Source organism: Centroberyx affinis, unplaced genomic scaffold (assembly GCF_046629955.1).
Source record: "Centroberyx affinis isolate AG114_WGS23_722 - 3 ecotype Tasmania unplaced genomic scaffold, CSIRO-AGI_Caff_v1 ptg001806l_1, whole genome shotgun sequence".
Taxonomy (NCBI): Eukaryota; Metazoa; Chordata; class Actinopteri; order Beryciformes; family Berycidae; genus Centroberyx; species Centroberyx affinis.
Genome location: NW_027280196.1, coordinates 26,994 through 49,866, shown reverse-complemented (window position 1 = coordinate 49,866; position 22,873 = coordinate 26,994). Strand labels below are relative to the sequence as shown.

At 40.4% G+C, this 22,873-nt stretch overlaps 1 protein-coding gene across 1 annotated transcript; it reads left to right on the top strand.

Annotated features, from left to right (window-relative positions):
- The first annotated feature begins 11,286 nt into the window (after window positions 1–11,286).
- LOC139652503 (G-protein coupled receptor 151) lies at window positions 11,287–12,429 on the top strand. Its single transcript, XM_071529601.1, has one exon. It carries the CDS (start codon window positions 11,287–11,289, stop codon window positions 12,427–12,429), a length of 1,143 nt encoding a protein of 380 aa, XP_071385702.1.
- Window positions 12,430–22,873: the final 10,444 nt, after the last annotated feature.

Sequence of the window (22,873 nt, the reverse complement as noted above, 5' to 3'; positions counted from 1 at the left end):
CCGCACAGGAAGTGATGCGTTTTATGTTTCCAGCAGCAGCAACAGCGGTTTGTTTGTAATAAACAGAAGAAGAACTGGGTAGTTAGCATGAGCAGCGATAGTCACCATGGCTGAACGTCATAGTCCCGCCCACACTGTGTGATTGACAGTTGATCTTTGGGAAGTGCAGTGCAGAAACACCAAACACCAAAGATGGAGACAAAATCTACATCTCTTTTTCCAATCCATCCAATCTCTTTTTGGAGAAAAAAACGAATCTCACAGATTACCACTTAAAGCACTTTAATTACTTTTACTTTATTTTTAGCAATTTGGTGTCTGACAGAGGGAGAAGTTCATTCATTACGAGGCTTTCAAATTCAATATTAACTCACAGGTTGTAACCGATGGTCACTGCGACAATATTTGCACTGGTTTTGTGGTCTTCCACTCTCCCCCCAAACCTGCACCTGCACCCATGATCCCAACTATTCAACCGATATGAGCTTCTGAAGGCCATCATCGATACCAATATTTTTGAACATCTTCTTGCCAGAAAACTACAAGGATTTAATGTCTCCTCCGGAAGTTTATTCTTGGCAGGATGGAAAAGTCCCTGAAACCACATTTAGATCATTATGGGACTCTAAAACTCTCCACTGAAACCCAATACAAGTGAACTCATGTGTAGTTTGAGATAAGATAGAGAGAAGATATGATAAGGTATGAAGCATCCTATCATTTTGAACATCATAAAATCCCCTCCAGTCTGTCTGAGTCCGCCCTGCCTTCCTCCTGAAGCCGCGGTCCAGACGTGCCGGGCGAGTCGCCGCGCTTCTTAACTGTCACGGTCAACTGCTGGCTGCTGTGGAGAGGGAAGGTCAGGATTACCAGAGGCTGTTTGCTCTCTGAGGGGGCCTCTAACCCCCCCCCCACCCCCCACACCCCCTCTTCACCCCATCATTGGCCTTCAACCTGCCCTCACAGACAGAGGCCACGATGACCGACCTCCAAATGGACACACTGACCGCTGCTATTGATGGAGTCATGAACTGTGAAAGTCTTTCTATATCTATTGTGTGAAGTATTACGGTCTTGTTCATTCCTCACACTAGAAGAGAGAAGTGTAACGGTAACATTAGCATTAGCAAACAGGAGCATTTGGTCGGATTCAATTCCTCATCTGTTATACTTTGTCAAACTAAATCCATGCGGTTTCTTGTGTGTTTGTAACAAGTGAATTTCATTATTCCATAGCTTCATCTGATACTGAATATTAATGAATCTTTGGGTATGAATATAGCAAAGCAATTTTATTGTTGCCTGTATCTCCAAAATGTCAACTTTCCATTAACTAAGAAAAACAGCATTGTTTTTAGCTTGATAAAAATGCATTTTTGACGTTATCCAATTAAGTTTTGGATTCCACTTCTGTCCCAGCTGTGATTTAGTTCATATCTCAAAGGTTCAGTCAGTATAGCATTTACTCTTCAAACACTGTTGTGGCTTCATCTATATTGTGATTAACTGGATTGAAGATTCTTCTCCCGCTCACACTGATTGATTGTCTAAGCAAGATGGATCGCAGCTAAACTTTTTAGTTTTAAAGGCACTTTAAGGCTGGAAAATGGCACATTCACCTTTGTAATGCTGCTAAACAAACACCAGGATAAAGAAAAAGCTATATTATGAGTTATGAAGGGCTAGGAAAGCTCTGAAATGCTTATTCTCCACCCACAAATACAACTATTCATGTGTATTCAATATGTGTCTGAATATGAAAATAAACTTTATATGGTCACATGATTTTTGGTTTGGTCACAGTTTGAGCCAAATGGTTGAATTTTTTCCTCCCAAGTCATTCAAGTCTATGATTAGCAAAAGAAAACCATAATTTCATAGTTTAATCATTAATCATTAAGCTTGATCATCATCATCATATGATTTCACAAGTATGTTCCAAATAATTTATGGTTCAGTTAGTGTTGAACATTGCTCATGTAGCCTGTTTTTTTTTTGTGTGTGTGTTATGAGTGTAATCTTGTGCCCATGGAGACTAATTTTGTGAATGAGATTGTTTTCCAGTGAGATTGTGCTGTTGATATTATTATCATGGAATTATGAGAAGCTTATACCGTAGAGAAATGCTGTCTATGCTTATGTGAAATTATATTAAAAATGATTTATTGACCAAGTAATAGTATCCTATAAGCTTCTATCATAATTGCCCAGTAGCCATTCAGGGGCTTAATACCACTGAAATGACAACAGGGGCCAGAAATGATGTCCAGTGACTGACCAGACACAACAGCACTAATCTATCTCAGCTGTGTGAAAGTTGATGTTGGAGTCTAATCTGAATCGGGTGTTTCAGTGGCCAGTGTCAAAGCCAAAGGCGTTTGTCCGTGTGCATTCATTGACAGGATCTCAGCGCTTATTTGTCAACACGACTCGTATCTCTTTGTTAATCTCTGTATCCTCGGCGCTGCCCCTCGCCTATAGACTGATTGATAATTGATCCCTGTTCAAACAGGTCCTCTCGGGCCACAGTTGCCTTTGAATGCCAAGCGAGTCATTCTGTCTTGTCCTTCGCCCGAGCCTAATCCGATAAACGAATGGGAATGAGTGTCGTCCTCTGCTGATGTCCCCCTTTCACTCTCCCATTTATCTCATATTGTTTACTGATGAGGCCGCAGAGGCCTCGCAAAATGAACAGGGTCACTAGACAAAAGCCTGCTGGGTTTGAAATAAAAATAAGGAAATCATGAAGCGTTATTCAAGAGAACCACAATAACCGAAGCAGAAAGACTTACAATATAAACTAAAATAAGAATAAACAACAAGATGTAATCATATGTGCGTGTTACATGTATTAATGCGGTGCAGAAGAGCTGTGTTCGTGTTTTCCAGTCCAGCAGGCCTTCATCCAGCTTTGTTTGCCTGCATTAAACTTCTCCTCCACCTCCACGGTGAAGAGGATAGGTCAGTCAGTGATCAGCCCCGGCCCAGAGCAACAGAATTTTATTTGTAAGGCACGACACGGGGAATGACATTTAACTTGTTATTATTTCCCAGAGAAGATTAATGATAAATTGTCCATTATTTTTCCTTAAAAGTGAAAGATAAGGCCGCAGTCATTTGCCCTAAAGCCAGAGTGCCACCACTATGCAAAATGACAGCCAATTATCGGGGCCTAGTTTGGGATAATGACTTTACAATGAATCTTTTGATTGAAATGTAACTGGGTTGGCCCTGGGCAAAGAGCAAAAAAAAAAAAAAAAAAAATGAATAGAAAAGTTACAGAAACAATGAGCACTATATAACAGTGTTCATCTCTCTCTCCTCTCTCTCTGTGTGTCTCTCTCCCTCTCTCTCTCTCCCTCTCTCCCTCTCTCTCTCCACTCCTCTTTACAAATAGCTATAGGAGAAAGCGAGAGATATGCATATATTGATGAAAAAATTATTAAGTCGCAGAGCGCTCGCAGCAAACATAAATTAGCATATTCAGGGTAAATATGCAGACTATTTACGATAATAAGACCGGATTATTCAATTCAATGAATGTTAAATAGATGAGGAAATGGTATGTGTCTTATCTAGTCGATGCTTCTATTCATTTTAATCGCTTCCCAATTGAACTCTTCATTTTATTCTCTCCGAGTTATTGTTCCCATTCCAGCCGCGGCGGCACCTATGGGTCCGGGGAGATTTCCGCCGGTCACGTGGTTTAAGTGGCATTCACCTTATTCTCGGCGGAAATGGAGAAAGTCAACGTCACCCCGGGGCCAGCATCATGATAAGCCCCTTTTCATTATGCACAGCGGCCGATGGAGAACAAGATTACCCCAGACTTGTATGCATAAAGGCGAGAACATACAAGTCATCTCGATTAAATAAAAACGGCATTTTCCTCGGCACAGGTCCATAAACAAAACGCATTTGGTTTCTTATTGTATCGCATTAAAACTTCAACTTTAATCAGTTTGGCCGTGTGTGTGTGTGTGTGTGTGTGTGTGTGTGTGTGTGTGTGTGTGTGTATGTGCGTGCGTGTGATTGTGTGCATGTGTTTCTAGGTGTGTGTCTGTTTGTTAATGTCTTTCTGACATGCATGCACACACAGAAACACATAGAAACACACACACACACACACACACACACACAAACATGCACAAGACTATCACAGTAACAGCTGCAGGCTTTTCTTCCCTTCTGCCAATCTCCTAAAAAAAAAAAAAAAGAAAACAACCTGAAAGACAAATTTGCACTAATTATTAATCAGCTTGATAAAAAAAAAAAGCCTAATGGTCAATACCTGGCAATCCTTCCCCTAACATTATGACACATTATGACAGCGGTGCTTGAGGTCTCGGAGAGGGTTGAGGAGGCTCCTCATGACAAAATGAAGTGTGATTTGATTTCATTATTAATTCAAGATGGCTGTCAAAAGGAGAGATCCATGGATGAGACAGATAGGAGTCGGGGTGGCGAGGATGTCAGAGACTCCAGGTTACATCACAGATCATGTGTCCAACATCATGAGAAGTGAGGTCAGACCAGGATATATCTGCTTGTCAATGGGCTGATATTGGCTTTTTTTTATTAAATATCATTCATTTTCTTGGCACATTTTATTTATTCATTTAATTCAGTTCTTCATTTAAAGGCTGAAAGTATCCCAGAGTTCCCCCTGCCACTGAGTGGGTGTGATGAGTCATGCTGCCTTTAAGGAACGGCTAAACCATCTAAAAGAATTTCATTAGTCTGGTTTCAGTGGAGAGTTAGAGTTAGTGTCACATGATGGTCTAAATCAGTGGTTCTCAACGTGGGGTCCGGGGACCACCAGGGGTCCTTGAGGGGGTTCCAGGGGGTCCCCAGCAAACTGATGAATTGTTTAACTTCACCATTATTTCATTTACAAGAAGTTAACACAATTAGAGAATGTAGAAGAAATCACTGTTTAGATCATAGTTTCACTGTTATCTCTCTACCTGCAATACAGATAGTCAAGGAATTCTGGACATAATCATATCCAACAATAAAAATATTCTCAGGTTTGGGTCCAAGAATCAAAATCTCATCAAATGGGGGTCCGTGGCCCTAATGTGGACTAAATTAGGGGTCCTTGATATGAAAGGTTGAGAATCACTGGTCTAAATGCTGTTTCAGAGGCTTTTCCACTCAAAAAACAACATATACACATATACAATTCTGGGGGAAACACTGAATACTTATAATTATTTGGCATGAAAATGGAAAAATGGAAAAAAATATTGAACATGAACACAAAATATGAGGTATAGGTGACTTCTAAAAATATTAATATCGGCCTTCTAACTCAGTGACAGAGTAGGTCTATATCAAGAAAACCTGAGTATTTAATGACAATTTACCCGCTGTTGCCTCACATTATTTCCTCACCTCTGATTCATAATATAATAATATGTTAAATCAAATATGAAATGATGGCAGTAAATGTGAAAAACAAATGTAGAAGTGCAGCACAAGACTCCAAAACACTTTTTAACCTTTATTTATCCAGCAAATGTTGACTGAGCATGTCTGCTGTTTTTCACTAATTCATACAGTTACACATGTGTGGCTCCACTGGGGCTAAGTGCCTTGCCCAAGGGAACGTCGACAGTGGCTGTTTAGGAAGAGGGGACCGTTTCTCTTTCATCTTCCTCATCCAGACTTTCCTAGACTGTCTGGGGGTTTGAACCAGCGACTTCCTGGTCATTTGCCCATATAAAAAGATATTGGTTTTGTTTTTTTAGTGAAATTTTTTTTATTCATTTCTAGAGCACAGACAGTCCAAACAGACAGACAAAAAATACGGTACAAAGTATTGATAAATGTATACATATACCCAAGTATTTGTTAATGATGTTATCCACACCAGTAAGAAAAAAAGAAAAGATATTTTTTCTTTTTTAGTTTTTGTGATGAAGGAAGTGAAAGTTGCCTTTTCATATTAAATACATTTTTTTTTAGAGCAGAGTGTTGGAGTCTCTACCTTCTGTCTCTATGCTCTCGTATTGGATTTCACCCAAACCTGCACCTGAGACAGGATGCAGCAATAATTACTTTACTGTTCAATGATTTCTTAATTGCCAGGCTTACATGGAGACTCCTGGCACCGGGAAATGAGAAATGAGGCTCCCTCCCTGGCCAAACATTTATCTATATGTGTGTTTTATTTTTGGTGAGATTGATTGACTTCATTTGATAATTCAAAGAAAAGCAAAATTTGCAGTATACTACTCCTCATCAAAGATCATATAGCACATATCACTCCTTAAAAACCACCAAGGACTCCACAGTAAAGCCTTGAAGCTTATTTACATTGTCCTTAATGAACCCTTGTTTTATGAGGTTTTCATTCAAGCTGCTGGTTCCCAATTCTACCAGTGGAACAAATTCCCCTTCTGGTGGCTATAATTCTGCAAAGGACTATTTTATACAAGACAGACAGCTGAACACACACACCTGGAACACCTGAAATATGGTCTTCCCAAAAGGTTTATATGAAGTATTCAGTCCAGCCATCCACTGCTTAGGCGACTGATGGGCCAAACTCCCCATCTAGTGGCTGAAAGGCTGAAAGGCATTTGGGACTATTTCATACAATCCATCTTCTACTGCCATCTACTGCTCATATCAGGGTGCTGGAGGTTTCCCCAGACAATGAAAAATGCAATTTCTTCAAAATATAAAACATGTTAAACATACAAAGATGAAGGCAGTCTACCATACAATACATCAAACTGAGGAAAATGGGATCACTTTCATCTTTGTGTGCTCACTTATTCCTGCTCTCAACAGCATCTGTAAAGAAAAAGAAGAAAAATGAGTTGTTGGTGATATAAAGTTTAAAAAAAAAACACCTTTCTCTTTAATTTCTAGCCTGTTGTATGTTGTAAAGTAATCTTATTAAAATAGTTATAAAAGTGTGGTGACAGAGAAAAGGATCAAGTCAGTGGCAAATAAGGCATTATGTCAAGATATTGATGTTTGTGATCCACTTATCACTGATTGTGCTGGAAACTTCCAACACTTCCCTCCTCTGTCACAAGGTGGCAGTCTTCTATAAGTATTGCCGCTTATATATTTGCCATGAATGTTGGCATGAAACCCAGTTTGCTCAGAGTGTCTTGGCTGCTGTCTCTATCAGGCTTCCCAACCTCGGGATGCCTTGATAGTAAAATTAAGTTACTTGAAAACCTATTAAAGCTTCGTAATGTGGTGTATGATGAAACGAAATGCAGAATAAAATGAGTTTGTTTTTTGTGGCCTACAGAGTACGTATTAAACGTGTAGATACATATTTTGTATCCATTACATTATGCAGATTACTATGCATATTTCATATTGCAGGCAGATACACTCTTGACATTTTGCACACAGCAGACAATGATAGCACTTACTATACTTCCAACAGGTTTTAGACTGTGCAGGAGCCACTGTAAAACCGTAACTGTCTGCCTATGAGTTTGATTGAAAAGTGACAGCAGTGCAGCTTCTGTCCTCCTGTGAAACACTGTTTTAGCCTATAGGTCTACCTTTAACATTAGGACAATGTGAAGGCACAATTTTCATGAATTTCAAGAATTAACCATAGTATTGATTGCTGTCTTCTTCACTAAAACTCCTTTGAACTGTAGAATCTGCTAAGGGTTTCATATTATCCAGCACTGGAATATTCAAAACCACGACCAGAAATAAATTTATTGCTGTAGTTCAATGTTATATAGCAGTATCAACAGCTGAACAATTACACACCATGTTTGGAATAGGATCTACACTCCTTACTTTTGGTTACTTGCAATACTGACGCTCTTGGGATGTAAGATAACTTCAACTGTTACACTTACTGTAAATCACTCTGGCTAAAAGCATCCGCTAAAATGCAAAATGTGAAATGTAATAAACTGTTCTGCCCCTCTCCAAGCCATGAGCAAGCAGGTCAGACTGTAGGAAGACACAGTAGGCAGCAGAATATCTTTTCTTTCTTTTTTTCTTTTTTCTTTTCAGGATGAACTTACTTTAGATTGCAAACCGTAGGCTGTGCTTATGGCAACATCCATCTGCAAAACAAGAAAGACAAACATGAAACCTTTCAAAAGGTTACGGCAGTAATATCTTTAATCCCACACTGTATGCCTTCTAATGCCGTGTCACCACGCAGTAAGTGTCACAGTCCCAGTGTTGCCTGGCTTTTTATTTACTTATGATTATAAAAACCCCTACATCTCCATCCGCTCCCCCTCCCACACTTGCCACAAAAAAGCCTGACATTAATTATTTGCTATTTTGCAGGAGGGAGTCTGCCCTTTTGCTAAAGGGAGTCTGTTATCCCTTTGCATGATGTCTGAATGAAATGAGAAAAACAATAATAGAGATGATCTTTCTGTAGCTCAGCATTTGCAAATCTAATGCAGATAAATGCAAAGCAGCAACACTAAGGACAGTGCACTTCATAACTGTTCACTTTACTGTTAAAAACTGCTACCAAAGTAAAGAGGTTACATTCGTCTGGTCTGACAGGTTGCAAGGATGGACAGTGTCACAGACTGTTTGCAAGTCAAGTGGCTTCCATCCACAGGTTGTCGTGGTAACTGTCAGTCTTGCCTCCTAGAAACAACTTGATGTCACAAACCATCACTCTCCATCTTGAGAGCGTGCTCCGTCTGTTTGATGGGGGAACTTGAAAGGAGTCGCTTTTCATGCAAATAGGTTCGCCGCATCAACAATGCATCGCTAATCACTTCTGCACCTCTAAACAATAACATTAATAAAGAGGCTCTAATGACAACACGGTTCATGTCTTTGGTTACCTGGGGAGAGCTTTTTACCTTTTATCTTCTTGATTGATGGTAATGTCAAACCTGCATTCGGTTTCTTTGATATTGTAAGAGCTTTTCTGCATCAAGGGATTCGGGACAGGAATTTGTCATGGCAAGGTCTGCTTTTTAAGGAAGACATCCCTGTGGTCGAAAACGTACTTCATCTTCTTTGCCTGTTTATTTAGCCTGGAATGTCTCCAAAGGGAACATTACCAGACTTCATTTAGACTCTTCCAGGGCACTGGGTTTTTGTTCATGTTCCCTCTCTCTATCTTTCTTTCTTTCTTTTTTTCTTTCTCTCTTTCTGTCAGAGCCTTGGGGAATGTCAAGGAGCTAACTAGAGCCTCTCACACAAAGAGAGGAAACGGATTCAGCCTTACTGGAGACGAGGATGCAGGGCGGAAAAAAAAAAAAAAAACATGTGGGCATTTGCTCTTTTGCCTCAGAAGCCAGTTGGTCTTGGTTGTTTCCCAGGGAAAAGCTGCACAATTACAGGCCAAGTACCAGACACTATAGATAGACACATGCATGATTCACAAAGAAGACTCTTTCATCCTTGCAGGACCCCACTGAGAAATTAAGGGTTTTGTTCTAAAATGAGACATTTGAAAAAGTGATTCTATTCTTCCCAAATGACTCATAGCACAAAATTACAAAAAATTAAATGATAATAACTATCTTCCGATAATAGCAATCTTGAGTCCACAACTGACAAAACAATAACACTCCAGACACACTAGATGCTGATTTTATTTCCCCCAGCGGATATATAACAATTTGGAATAGATAGATATAGATTTATTTCATTTATCCAAAGATAGATCGCAGGAAATTAAGTGACTTGCCAAGAGTCGAAGCTCATAAAAACATGTTGCTACTCCTTTCATGTGTGGCCCTACGAAACACTAGACCTGCATCTCTGGGTTTGGGTCTGGACCCCTAGTTAAAGAAACCCTGCTTTAGACACATGCAGATATGAGTAATTTACAAGTGTCATATTGACTGGAAATCCTTGTCGAGCAGCAGAAGCACTGGAAGCAGAAACACGCTCTCATTCGCGATCCACAACACATCAATTATCCATGATTACTGCGAGTAGCGAAGATAGCACTCCTGCCTGTAATATACTAACTCTCTAAATACCTTTGGGGCCTATTTTTTTCCCTCCGTGATCACGAGCGTGTGTACTATTCATTCATTAGTTCTGAAGCCTGAGAGTCATATAAAGCCTCTCTATACCCGTCCATATCTCACACTACTTCATGGTGCCTCACATCTTCCTAACCCCATACTGTGTTGGTGGCTCCGGTCTCCTAGCAACCAGCCCTCTTAGAGGAGGTGACAGCATTTGAGTGGGCACCCTCACCTCTCCACATACCCCCCCTCCTCCCCACCACCACCACCACCTCCACCCCCCCCACCCCCCACCCCTCACCCCCCACCCTCCACCCTGCAGATGCTCTTCAAACCAACACATCTCACTTTGTGTTGCAATTTGCTCCATGCACTCTCTCGGAGGTTTCAAACGAGGTGCGAGGGGAGCGTCATTAGGCGCTTTGGGATGAATATTCTGCCTAACTAGAGTCACCACCAACATATCTATAGTTATAGGACACATGGTAAAGCATACAGTGGGTCAAAGACGTGTTTTTTGCACTCAAATCCATTATTTTCCATAAAGAAAATGTCAAAAAATGAAATGAAAAGAAAGGATTATTGTGCAATATCTGCTTCAGGAGAAACCACTTTCATTTTATTGAAACGAAAATTCATTTTTGTAGTTTTATTGCTCCAAAGTTAAAAAATGTGAGGTGGTGTAACAGTCTGAACACACATGAAGAGAACAAAACTGCAATTAAAAAGGTTCTCATTACAGTACATGCATTTTAGACACTACAGTCATTCATGTTTTTGGTTTTCAGTGCTGATAAATACAGTAAAAGTGCATTATTTATACAAAACAAAAAAAATCATATGGTGCTTTACTTGACAGTTACACCACTGACCCCAGTTACAGTTACAGTCTGGTTATGCATGCTCAGTCTGTTGGGAACAGGTGGATCATTCGAAGTGTTTTGATGCTCCAAACCAGATATGCTCCTCCAAGGTTTTTCAATGTACGTCACATCGTGCTGCCTTCACATTTGGGCTGGCTGTAGCCCGGAGCCACACTGGTAAAATGACGTGAGTGGTTGACGACGCTAAATGGCAGCACTTGAAATAGCCTACCTGCCAGCCCGCTCACCCACTTGCTGATGCGATCACGACCCCGTCAGCAGCGTTTCAGCACCGCGGCGCCCCGGACAGCTCCTCCGCCTTTCCTCCAGGACATCCATCTGTGGGGAGAAGTGGAAAAAAACAAAAACAAAAAAAAAAGCTTTAGGGTTTGTTGTTGATTTCAAAAGTTTAATTTCAAGACGCTCCAACTTGAAAGTCACGTAGGAAAAAAAAGAAAAAAAAGAAAATGAATATTGATCGACCCAAAAATGTCTCGTTTTTTGATTTTGTCGGGGGAGTTCAGCTTCTCCAGGGGGAAGAGACCAAAACAGCGCTGCCTGTCATCCTGATAGGGATTTGTGTGTCCGGGGCAGTTGGGAATTTGCTCGTTTTCCTGATTTTCATTCGTGATTTTAGGAACGGACGGGGCTCCGAGGTGAAAGCGCTCCTCGCCTCTCTGGCCTCGACAGACTTGGTGATCTTGCTGCTGTGCGCTCCCGTGCGCGCCGTCACCTACTACAAGCAGACCTGGACGCTGGGCAGTTTTGTTTGCAGCACCACGGACTGGTTCCAGCACTCTTGTGTAGTTGCAAAAACTTTAATCCTTGCAGTCAGCACCAAGGCGAAGCATAACTTAGTCTCCAGCACCGCCAAAGGACCGCTGTTCAGCCCGACGTGGATCCACGGCGCGCTGGCGTTCATCTGGGTAGTGTCCATGATGTTCCCGATCCCCCAGATGTTGTTCGCCTCTTTGCAGCCGTTTGGCCGCGACGCCGCTATTTGCGTCTCTGAAATGCCAGTGTGCGCGTCTGACTTCATGAATTTGTTCTACAAGATCTACCCGACTGCAACCTTTGTGCTGCCCATAATCTTCACACTCGCCTACTACACCAAAACACTGCACACCGCGGTGAACCACGCGCCCGGCCCCCAGCAGCAGAGCAAGGTTACCCTGGTTTTACTGTGTCTGAGTGGCGCCAATGCCCTCATGCTGCTGCCGGAGTGGGGCACGTTCACCTGGATCAGGCTCGGGTACAACAAGCCTCCTGTGGGTTTGGTCATCTTTGCGCAGGTGCTTCTTTACGCATGCAGCTCCCTCTCTCCGGTCATTTTAATGACCATGTACGACGACGTGCGCCACGGACTCATCACCCTCTGGTTCTTCGCGACCTGCAGAGGCTCGAAGCACGTTCCCAGCAACAAGTATCCGAAAACGGAGGGGAATGGGGCGGAGGTCGGCGCCAATGCCATCGCCATCGCCAACGCCAACTCTCAAGACAAGGAGAAGACCTTCCCAGATGTGGAGCACTTTTGGACAGGGCGCAGGAATACGCACGTCGAGGAAGAACAGGATCCAGTTCCATGGGAAAGAGAGGAGAAAATGTTGTGAATCTGATGTGTCGTTTGACGTGAATGTGTCTTTTTAGCAGAGGAATTCAACGAGTTCTCAGTTGCTTCTCTTATTGTTGACCCTTGTTGAAAGGCTGTAGCGGCCTATTTGCTGTCGTGAGCTTCATTAGATATAAAATAAACTTGTACAGTATTCTGTTTTGTTGTTACTGCAGACATATGTCAATTTCTATCGATTGTGAATATTTGTTCTAGCCTACAGTATTTGGCAGCTGCACTGTAAGTAGAGTAATGATTTTGTAACAATTTGTTCATGATGTAAAAGTATATGTAAATATTCAGGCCACTTGAGCATCGGAGGGTTTGTTGTGATTGTGTATGTGATGCATAACATGGATATTAAAACATTCTCAAATATGGACTGCTCTCCTTTTTCCCCAAAGGCTATAAAAACACTTAGCCTACCTTAATCACGGATGAAATACTGTTCGACAAGCGAAGCTCTCAATTTAATTCAAAAGGTTATGAGATGGCATGCGCTGCAAAAACAGAAATCATTTTTCCATATTAAATTCACAACTAATCCAGCTGGGTATTTTAGGTCAAGTCAATAATCATATTTCAGGGAAAGTAGCATGCCACCAGTTAAGCAGATTGTACAGTATCTGGTCAACATATATATAGTATATATATATGTATTTTTCTATTTTCCATTATGAATGAATGAACACACTGGACTTAACTACAGTGTCTCAGTTTCAGTAACTGACACGTCATAACACCATGAAAGACAAGATGCTGTGATTCATTGCTGCAGGCACAGTGACCAACTGCATAATAGGCCAATATGTGTCTTTTGTGTATTTTCACAGTTTACATCATCGTCAAAATCAGTGTTAAAGAACCTTCAGGAAATTCTGCTTCACACACAGTTGTGCCAACTCACAAGTTTTTAGCCACCAAATAGTATTTCAAGTTGTTTCAAGTTATTTTCTCGACTGTTACAGCATTTATTTCCAAATCAAGTGGGTTACAACATGCTGACGTCAGCTGGATGAGAAATGACCCAGTATAAAAGTTTCTTAGTCATCACAAAAAAAACATTGAGTAGACAATGTGGCTTAGTAGTGTCAAGTTATTTCTTTAGTTGAGTGAATGTGTTTGTTCACACTAATGAAGCAGTTATAATGTCAATATCAGGGCTTGTAAGTTATAAGATTTGTTGATAGCTCTATTAAATAAATAGTTTGGTTAGTATTTTTACAGTGTGCATTGTATAGTGGATGGTCAGGTGAGGTGACCATCATATAAAGTGGGTTAATGATGTAACCTTTCAGTGGTTTTTAGTTGTCAGTGTGTTTACCACCGAAGCAGCGGCCTCCTGCGGCTCCAACGCCCGGCAGATTTGACATTTTAGTCTGCCGGAGTGAAAAGAAAGGTTAGAGGTTGAAGGGGAAAAAAGAAAGCCTCTAAAGCTTTTCAGCATGATTGTGCTCCTGCACATAATTTATTTATTGACAATGGACCATTGCTTCAAATGCCTACCCTTGGTACACTTGGCTATTCATTATATTATTCACAATGTGTTTTGAGTTGTCCTCCACACTGGGATGCTAAATTGAATAATGGCCAATTAAACAGTCCATTTAATAGACAAATCTATAAAATTACTTATTTATTACTCCGAATTATTGTCCCGCTGCAAACCAATGTACAATAGACAAATTGACCTTTAGAGCACCAGAATTGTTCTGGTGCCAAGTGCTTAAAACATTTAAGGAAATAACTCAATGTAAAAAAAACCAAATTCATTAAAACTGATTCATTAAAAAGTTTAAGTTTACTGAGACTTTTAATAGCATGCTGCAATCCTTTTATAGCAGTAACATTAAAAGTTTTTGAATTGTATTATATCACCTCAGTATCAGTGAATGGTCTTACCAGTAATATGCAATAAGATAAAGTCTGCATGTAACACATGATGCAGAAATCCATCTGATGAATGGTTTAATGGAAAGCAGCTTAGGGTACCATGAGTTTACATTTGGTCCCAAGTTAAGTCCAGTCCAGTCCAGTCCAGTCCAGTCCAGTCCAGTCCAGTCCAGTCCAGTCAAGTCCAGTCCAGTCAAATCAACTCAAATCACATCAAGTCAAGTCAAGTCAAGTCAAGTCAAATCAAGCTTTATTTGTTTAGCACATCTCAAACACAGGCAAAATCAATGTGCTTTATATAAAAACAAACATATATAACATATATGTTTATATATACAGTATATATACAGTATATATATATATATATTTATATGTATATATGTATGTATATATATATTTATATATACATCACACAAAGAAAATACACAATACACTTTTCACATAAAGAACATCCACCCAGAACGTGCACATGCCCTCTCTCTCTCTCTCTATCTCTCTCTCTCTCTCTCTCTCACACACACACACACACACACACACACACACACACACACACACATATACACAGGGATAAAACCTAGTCAAAGGCTTTAGAGAAAAGTTTTAGCCTGCTTTTAGAAGAGGTTCGTGTTGAGGCAGATCTCTTCTCCTCTTGCAGGCTGTTCCAACAACTCAGAGGGTAAAAGCAGCTTCACCAGCTTTTCATCTAATCCTTGGAAAATCTCAGAGAAGACCTGAGAGACTCTATAGCTTATATTTTGCATTGTAGAGTCGGTCCATTTAGAGCTTTGTAGAGCAGCAGAAACTTTACCTTATCGCCTTTTTAGCTCATTCTATCTTACCATATACCTATTTGACAATTCAAGACAAAAAATGGCACAAAAAAAAATCTGTTTTATTGTATTCTTATATCAAAATCCCATAACTTTTACTTCCTGGAAAGCGGAAAATCTTTAGTGGTGACTTTAGTGGTGACAGGAGGCGACCTAAAAACTCCAGCTAATAAAACCATCACAGATTTTTTGAACAGTCCCGCCCCTCCCATCAAATAAAACTGCCTTTCTCTTCCTAACTGATCTTCCATTGGTTTACACTTTTGAATGACTCCTCCCCTCCCTGTGTTATGTCCCGCTCCCACATCCTGTTTCAAAAGGAAATACATCACATTAAGGAAGCAAGATGCTCTCAAAATGCAGTTTCATTGTCACATTAATAGGTTGTAATGGATCTAGGAGACAGGTGGAAGACTTGAGGAACCTAATTAAATTATTTGGAGTTAACAATAGAGAAGTATACAACACTGCCAGCTTAAGTACACTTATATGGAGGAAAGGGACGCTCAAGTTGCCTGTCAGGGCAAGATTTAACATTATAGCATTATGCTGACTTATATCATTTTGTCATGAAAGAAAATTCTTAAGAAAAGTTCATTTGAAACTCAGAGAGGTGGATTTAACAGATTAGCAACTTCGGTGAAAATAATCTGTGTATAGTTTTGGTTTTTATTAATAATCTTGGAGAAATTTTATTGCCTATCAAGTTTCAATTCCTTGCTGTAGTTGTGCCGTTTTTCCTTATAGCTGTCATGGTAATTTTGGTAATTTTATCTTTTGCTATTCAACCTTTCAGTCACTTTTTTTACCCATGCAAGGAGCTTTTTGTTTCTCACTCAGAGTTTTTTTTTTTTTTTTTTTACAGTGCAGCAATAATGTCAATAGTCTTTTTTTAAATGGAGTGGTGAAGCTGTGGGCAGTGTTAACTCCTGGAAGCTGTGAATAAAAGTGTCAGCTGTCTTGGAAAAGTCCTTTGAGACATGTCTGTGATAAAAGGCTGTATAAATAAATGATCTTGAACTTGAACTTGAGCTTCTTAACAGTTGTGACAGTGCAGCCCGGCCGCTCTGCTATCAGAGTCACAGTAAAAAATACACAAAAAACATCATAAAATACAACCTGAAGGAGAGACAGAAGACACTCACTGGTCCAAAGTGTGGAAATGTGACGGTTAAGGCTGTGGTTTACTTGCTGTGAAAACCAATTTCAGCAGGTTCATACAAACAAAACAACATGTTTACAACATGGCTTCGAACTCAGTGTGAACAGGCTTGCTGGTACTAGTCAATTCTTCATTCAACTAGTTTTCTTAATTCCTAGAAAACTAGTATTCTTCTGTTTGCAATTGGTCTACAATATCACATGATTGGTTGTGTTGCCTTGTGGAAAAGCATCTCCATTTCCTTTTCCTGCTTATTGCCTTTGTTTACATGCTAACTCTGCAGAATGAATGGTTTTGAGCCTCGGCTTGATGAGCTTTTAGAGGATTTGTGCTCCTTTATGATGATCAAACAGTTTCTGAAGCCTCATATTTCCTCAGCCGCCTTTTTTGCAGCAGTTGTTTAATTTAATATCGAATTACTTGTAAGTTAATTTCCTTCTCAGTGACTCAGTTGTATTTGATATACTTTAGGTGTCATCTCACCAGAACCTATGGGTTGTTTTCAACCACTTGCATACTGGACAATCTTGTTTAATGCTGTCTATTGACATTTTATATTTTACTTTCTTGCACAAATAAACTAAACTAAACTAAATTATTGTTGCTGTTTTTGAGTTTTTGTCAGTTTCCCTTGGTTACTGTTGCCTCTTTAAATAAATAAACAAACAATACAAAGCCGCAACAAGTATACTGAACAAAAATATAAACGCAACACTTTTATTTTTGCTCCCATTTTTCATGAGTTGAAATAAAAGATCTAAGACTTTTTCTATGCACACAAAAGGCTTATTTCTCTCAAATTTTGTTCACAAATTTGTTTAAATCCATGTTAGTGAGCTCTTCTCCTTTGCCAAGATAATCCATCCACCTGACAGGTGTGGCATATCAAGATGCTGATTAAACAGCATGATTATTGCACAGGTGCCTTGGGCCGGTCACAATAAAAGGCCACTCTAAAAATGTGCAGTTTTATCACACAACACAATGCCACAGATGTCGCAAGTTTTGAGGGAGCGTGCAGTTGGCATTCTGACTGCAGGAATGTCCACCAGAGCTGTTGCCTGTGAATTGAATGTTAATTTCAATACCATAAGCCAATTTGGCAGTACATCCAACCAGCCTCACAACCGCAGACCACATGTAACCACACCAGCCCAGGACCTCCACATCCGGCTTCTTCACCTACGAGATCGTCTGAGACCGGCCACCCGGACAGCTGATGCAACAGTTGGTTTGCAAAACCAAAGAATTTCTGCACAAACTGTCAGAAACCGTCTCAGGGAAGCTCATCTGCGTGCTCGTTGTCCTCACCGGGGTCTTGACCTGACTGCAGTTCGTCGTCGTAACCGACTTGAGTGGGCAAACGCTCACCTTCGATGGCGTCTGGCACTTTGGAGAAGTGTTCTCTTCACAGATAAGTCCCGGTTTTCACTGTACCGGGCAGATGGCAGACAGTGTGTGTGGCGTTGTGTGGGCGAGCGGTTTACTGATGTCAACGTTTTGAACAGAGTGCCCCATGGTGGCGGTGGGGTTATGGTATGGGCAGGCATAAGCTATGGACAACAAACACAGGTGCATTTTATTGATGGCAATTTGAATGCATAGAGATACCATGACGAGATCCTGAGGCCCATTGTCGTTCCATTCATCCACGGCCGTCACCTCACATTGCAGCATGATAATTCATGGCCCCATGCTGCAAGGATCTGTACACAATTCCCGGAAGCTGAAAACATCCCAGTTCTTCATGGCCTGCATACTCACCAGACATGTCACCCATTGAGCATGTTTGGGACGCTCTGGATCGGCGTGTACGACAGCATGATCCAATTCCTGCCGATATCCAGCAACTTCACACAGCCATTGAAGAGGAGTGGACCAACACTCCACAGGCCACAATCAACAACCTGATCAACTATGTGAAGGAGATGTGTCGCACTGCATGAGGCAAATGGTGATCACACCAGATACTGACTGGTTTTCAAAAAATGCATATCTGTAGCCCTAATCATGTGAGATCCATAGTTCAGTGCCTAATAAATGTCTTTTGTCAAGATAAAACTGCACATCTGTAGAGTGGCCTTTTATTGTGACCAGCCCAAGGCACCTGTGCAATAATCATGCTGTTTAATCAGCATCTTGATATGCCACACCTGTCAGGTGGATGGATTATCTTGGCAAAGGAGAAGTGCTCACTAACACGGATTTAAACAAATTTGTGAACAAAATTTGAGAGAAATAAGCCTTTTGTGTGCATAGAAAAAAAAAGTCTTAGATCTTTTATTTCAACTCATGAAAAATGGGAGCAAAAACAAAAGTGTTGCGTTTATATTTTTGTTCAGTGTACATACATTTGTGAATTCATGTCAGTATTGCCAGTGGAAATCTACCCCCTAACCCCAGCGGTGTTAGCAGCATCCCTAACCGCTGAGCTATCCAGGACAAAGATCAAGTGCACTTATTGTAAAGCTTCCAGCAGACTCTCTCCTCGGGCACTCATCAGCGGATTGGGTCGAGGCCAAGAAAATCTCTTGTAACCCACAGCGATCTGTGACAAGTCAACCATCCCAGCTCTCTCCCAGGAGATTCCTCGCCCCTCTCACTGGAAGATACGGCCCAGGGGTACTGCAAAAAAAAAAAAACTGTAGCGAAACATGTTCCAGTATCTCAGGAAAGCAAATTGTATGCGACATCTTTATGAGATACTTGGTGTTCTCAGCAGAATATGGCAACATCTATGATGGCAGTTTCTAAGGACCATTTAATGTAACCTCTTATGTAATCCATCTACAATGCTTGATACATTCTGCTTCACTTGGCCATATAAACATAATGCTGGCATCAGAGTAATCAAGTTGCCTTGGGGGATAAAGTCCATAAGGTCCCATTTCCGATCTACTCAGTCTGACTGGGGCTTTACAGAAGGTGAATGCCGGAGAATTTCCTTTAGTACACACAGTTAATATATCAGTGAAGCCGCCTCATTCGTACAGCCAGTGTGTTTCTATGTATGTCGGTTAAGGGTTAGCTGTCTCTGCCAAAGCCCAGATTGAACTGATGAACTTTAACCAAGCTCTGAACTCACACTGGGTTTGTTCAGTATGAAAAGCAATCAGCCAGTAGTCAGAGGCAGCCAGTCTTTATTAGCAGGAGGAAGCAGCAAATGGAGAGAGGTGATATGATGGCTGACATCGGCTCATATACTGTAAGAGATTACTTGTTTTGATCCCACAAGCTGCAGCAGATGTTGCTATTGGAGAGTAAATATACATGCAGGACTTATAGGGTTAGGATGTAAGAGCTATAGGTACAAAATGTGATCAACCAGACTGACATAATTCACTGATAAAGGCGACGTTGAGAAGCATTTGCACATGAATGCAGTATTTGATACTACTTTAACCAATGTGCTGTAGTTTTAAAGCTAAAGGGCGATGAAAAGAGTACAGTCCTGCTCTTTTGTTGAGATGTAGATGGTGTTTTTTCTCCCCCACTCGACCGTGATGGGTTTTTCACGTCGCCTGAGGCTCTGCTGTGGCTTTATTTGACGGCTGCATCCTCCTGCCTGGTATGGAGTGTTTGCCTTGCAAGGTATAAAAGGTTTGCAACAGACCTGGGTCAAATAGGAGTTGTTTAAACCTGCTTGGGGAACCAAATGGCTGGGATTTAGTGCACCAAGACAGCTTAGATATAGTGTCAGGTAAATTGTGTATTCTAAACTGATTTTCATATTCTTCCCTGTGATTTTCTAAACTTTTTGACGGTCATTGTATTGCCAAATTTATACCATTTGACCCAGGTCTGGTTTGTAAATGTAAATCTGTGTCAGAAATCCTGTCACAAGCTGGAGTCCAACCTGATATTCTCAACACATTTTTGTTTTACTATTCTCTATCACCAGTTGATATAACATAATAGTGTTTCAATTTATCCCCAGTTTGTGAAAGCTTTTATATTTGCTGTTCTAAACAGCCGCAGTCTGGTAGCTCTTTCCCGGGAAAAATCCTCTGGCGCACAGGAAGTGATGTGTATCACGTTTCCGGTTTGTTTGGAATAAACAGAAGAAGAAGAACTGGGTAGTTAGCATGAGCAGCGCTAGCCACCATGGCTGAACAGACAAAGAAAAGAGCGCCACCTACAGAAACTCAAACTGCATCAACAGAAAATCCAAGCTCCGCCCACACTGTTTGATTGACAGGTGAACTCTGGGAAGTGCAGTGCAGAAACACCACAGCAATGAGGCTGAGCAACAGAGATGGAGATGAAATCAAAAAATGAGAATCTCGCAGATTACCACTTTAAATCATTCAGAGTTTTGAACTGGCAAACTTTAATCACAAACTCTCCTCTTTAACCTCAAAGTTTCTGCAGCATTAACAAACTGCAAAGACAAAGACAGGAGCAGGAATTAGTGAATAACATCAAGTGAAGTGGAGAGAGGATGCACAATACAGTTATGGTCATTATACTTTCAATGAAATTAAATCAGCAAGAGGATTCAGCTCAAAATTTTAAAAAAAACTTTTGAATGTCTGTACAAAACCTCAAAAATGACTGAGAATGAAGGCTTTACCATTACGAACTGTTGTTTCAGTTTACATTTTCACTGCAGTTAAAAATGTAAGATTTTTGGGTTATTAATCCATTGAGAGAAATTGCAATTGTATATTTGAATTGTACAGTATTACGCTAATTCTTTATATTCTTAGAAATCTTTACATTATTTTTAAGAATATTTGCCATGCTTTCCAACAAGACTGATCCTGCCTGATGCCATTATCCTCCCATAATCCTCCAGTAATTCAGTTCACTGGGATGTTGTTCATTTCGTTACAGCTGGTTAGCAGGACTGTGCATCAAATTAGATCAGTGTCGTGCAAAGCCTGAGTCCTCTTAATACACACACATACACGTCACTGAAGCCATGTTCAGTTTATTGTAGCTGCTTAAAAGGGAATGTTGATTTAAGTTAATTCGACAGTAGCCTAGATTTCTCCTAAGAGGCTGACTGACTCACTGAATAAGTAAATAGCCCCATCTTCTGGTTAGAAATAAGCATAGGAGAAGATTTAAACTAAATTTATGTCTCATTTTATTTTTTTATTCATTTCTTCATTAGTTTCTGCTGCTCAGTTGCTATAAAAGTATGTTACACTCAAATTTTCAATTCATCTGTTAGGCTTTTATTACTCAGTAAATCAACAAAAAAACCCTGCAGATATAGCAGATTAATTTAGTTGCCTCACCCATTGTCTTTTCCCCATTGTTGTCATTGATGATTTTAAAACGGTCAACAAAACACTTCAGATATATAACAGTAATAATGGTAATAGCAATAATAATAGTCGATATACTGAAACTGAAACTTTATTGATCCCCATGCATGGGAAAAAAAGAATAAGCAATAAAACCACAGAAATGACAAAAACACTAAAACAATAATTCAATAAAATAGAATATAAACAATTGTGGGGTTGTATAAACATATGTTAGTGACAATTGGTTAAGTAGACTATTGGTGGGAGATATTACTAATGTACAGTTACAGTTACATTACAGTTGTCACTGGCAGTCGCTTACTTACATATGGATTACTAAATTAGAAATATTTGTTATGTATATATACATATTTATAAAGCTAATAAAAATATAAAAGTTTCAGTGTCTATACAGTATGACATAGTGGAACCGTTGTGAAAATATTGTTGATTGTTTGCTAATGTTTCTGCTCGATTGCTTCTTGATTCTTTTCACTTATCCTTAAAAAGTAGAATTGATCTATTCTATATTTAATTCTTGGAAAAAAAAACACACTTTGCTCTCTCTCTCTCTCTCTCTCTCTCTCTCTCTCTCTCTCTCTCTCTCTCAAGTCAATTTCAATTCAATGAGGCCACATGACCATATACAGTACAGTATTACAGTATTGCCAAAGCACGTTCCTGAGGACAATAGCAGAATAGCAGAATAACATGAATGAACACGAATGATTAGATTGGGCATATTAAGATTAAAACAACCCTAACCCTAATCACAAACAATGGGAAGCGGCAGCTATGAAACATCAAAGGTGATGAGGGGAAAAAGTGAATGGTAACAATAACGGTATATTGTCAATAACTGTGTGTGCTATGTATGTGTGTCTGCGTGCATATTTTTGTAGTAAGCTTTGAGAGTGAGTGTGAGCGTGCATGCATGCTTGTGGGTATGTCTCTCTCTCTCTCTCTCTCTCTCTCTCTCTCGTGTGTGTGTGCATGCATGCTTGTGGGTCTCTCTCTCTCTCTCTCTCTCTCTCTCTCTCTCTCTCTCTCTCTCTCTCTCTCTCTCTCTCCCTCTGTCCATGCGAAAGGATTAAAATCAGGGTTTAGAGACAGATGTAAAGCAGAAGTCGAGATCCAATCTAATTCTATTGGAAGCTTAAATTGGCATCACATCGCCGAGGAGGAAAGGTCACGCTCGGGAGTCCGGATTAAGAAGCTCCCGCCTCCCGCAGCGAACGTTCCTATTGGTCCACTTTGTTTAACAGACGGCGCTGTCGTCCAATGGCGATGGAGAATCCGGAC

What these genes read in the sequence shown, in the direction of transcription:
- LOC139652503 (XM_071529601.1), top strand. Translation starts at nt 11,287, where the DNA reads ATGAATATTGATCGACCCAAAAATGTCTCGTTTTTTGATTTTGTCGGG.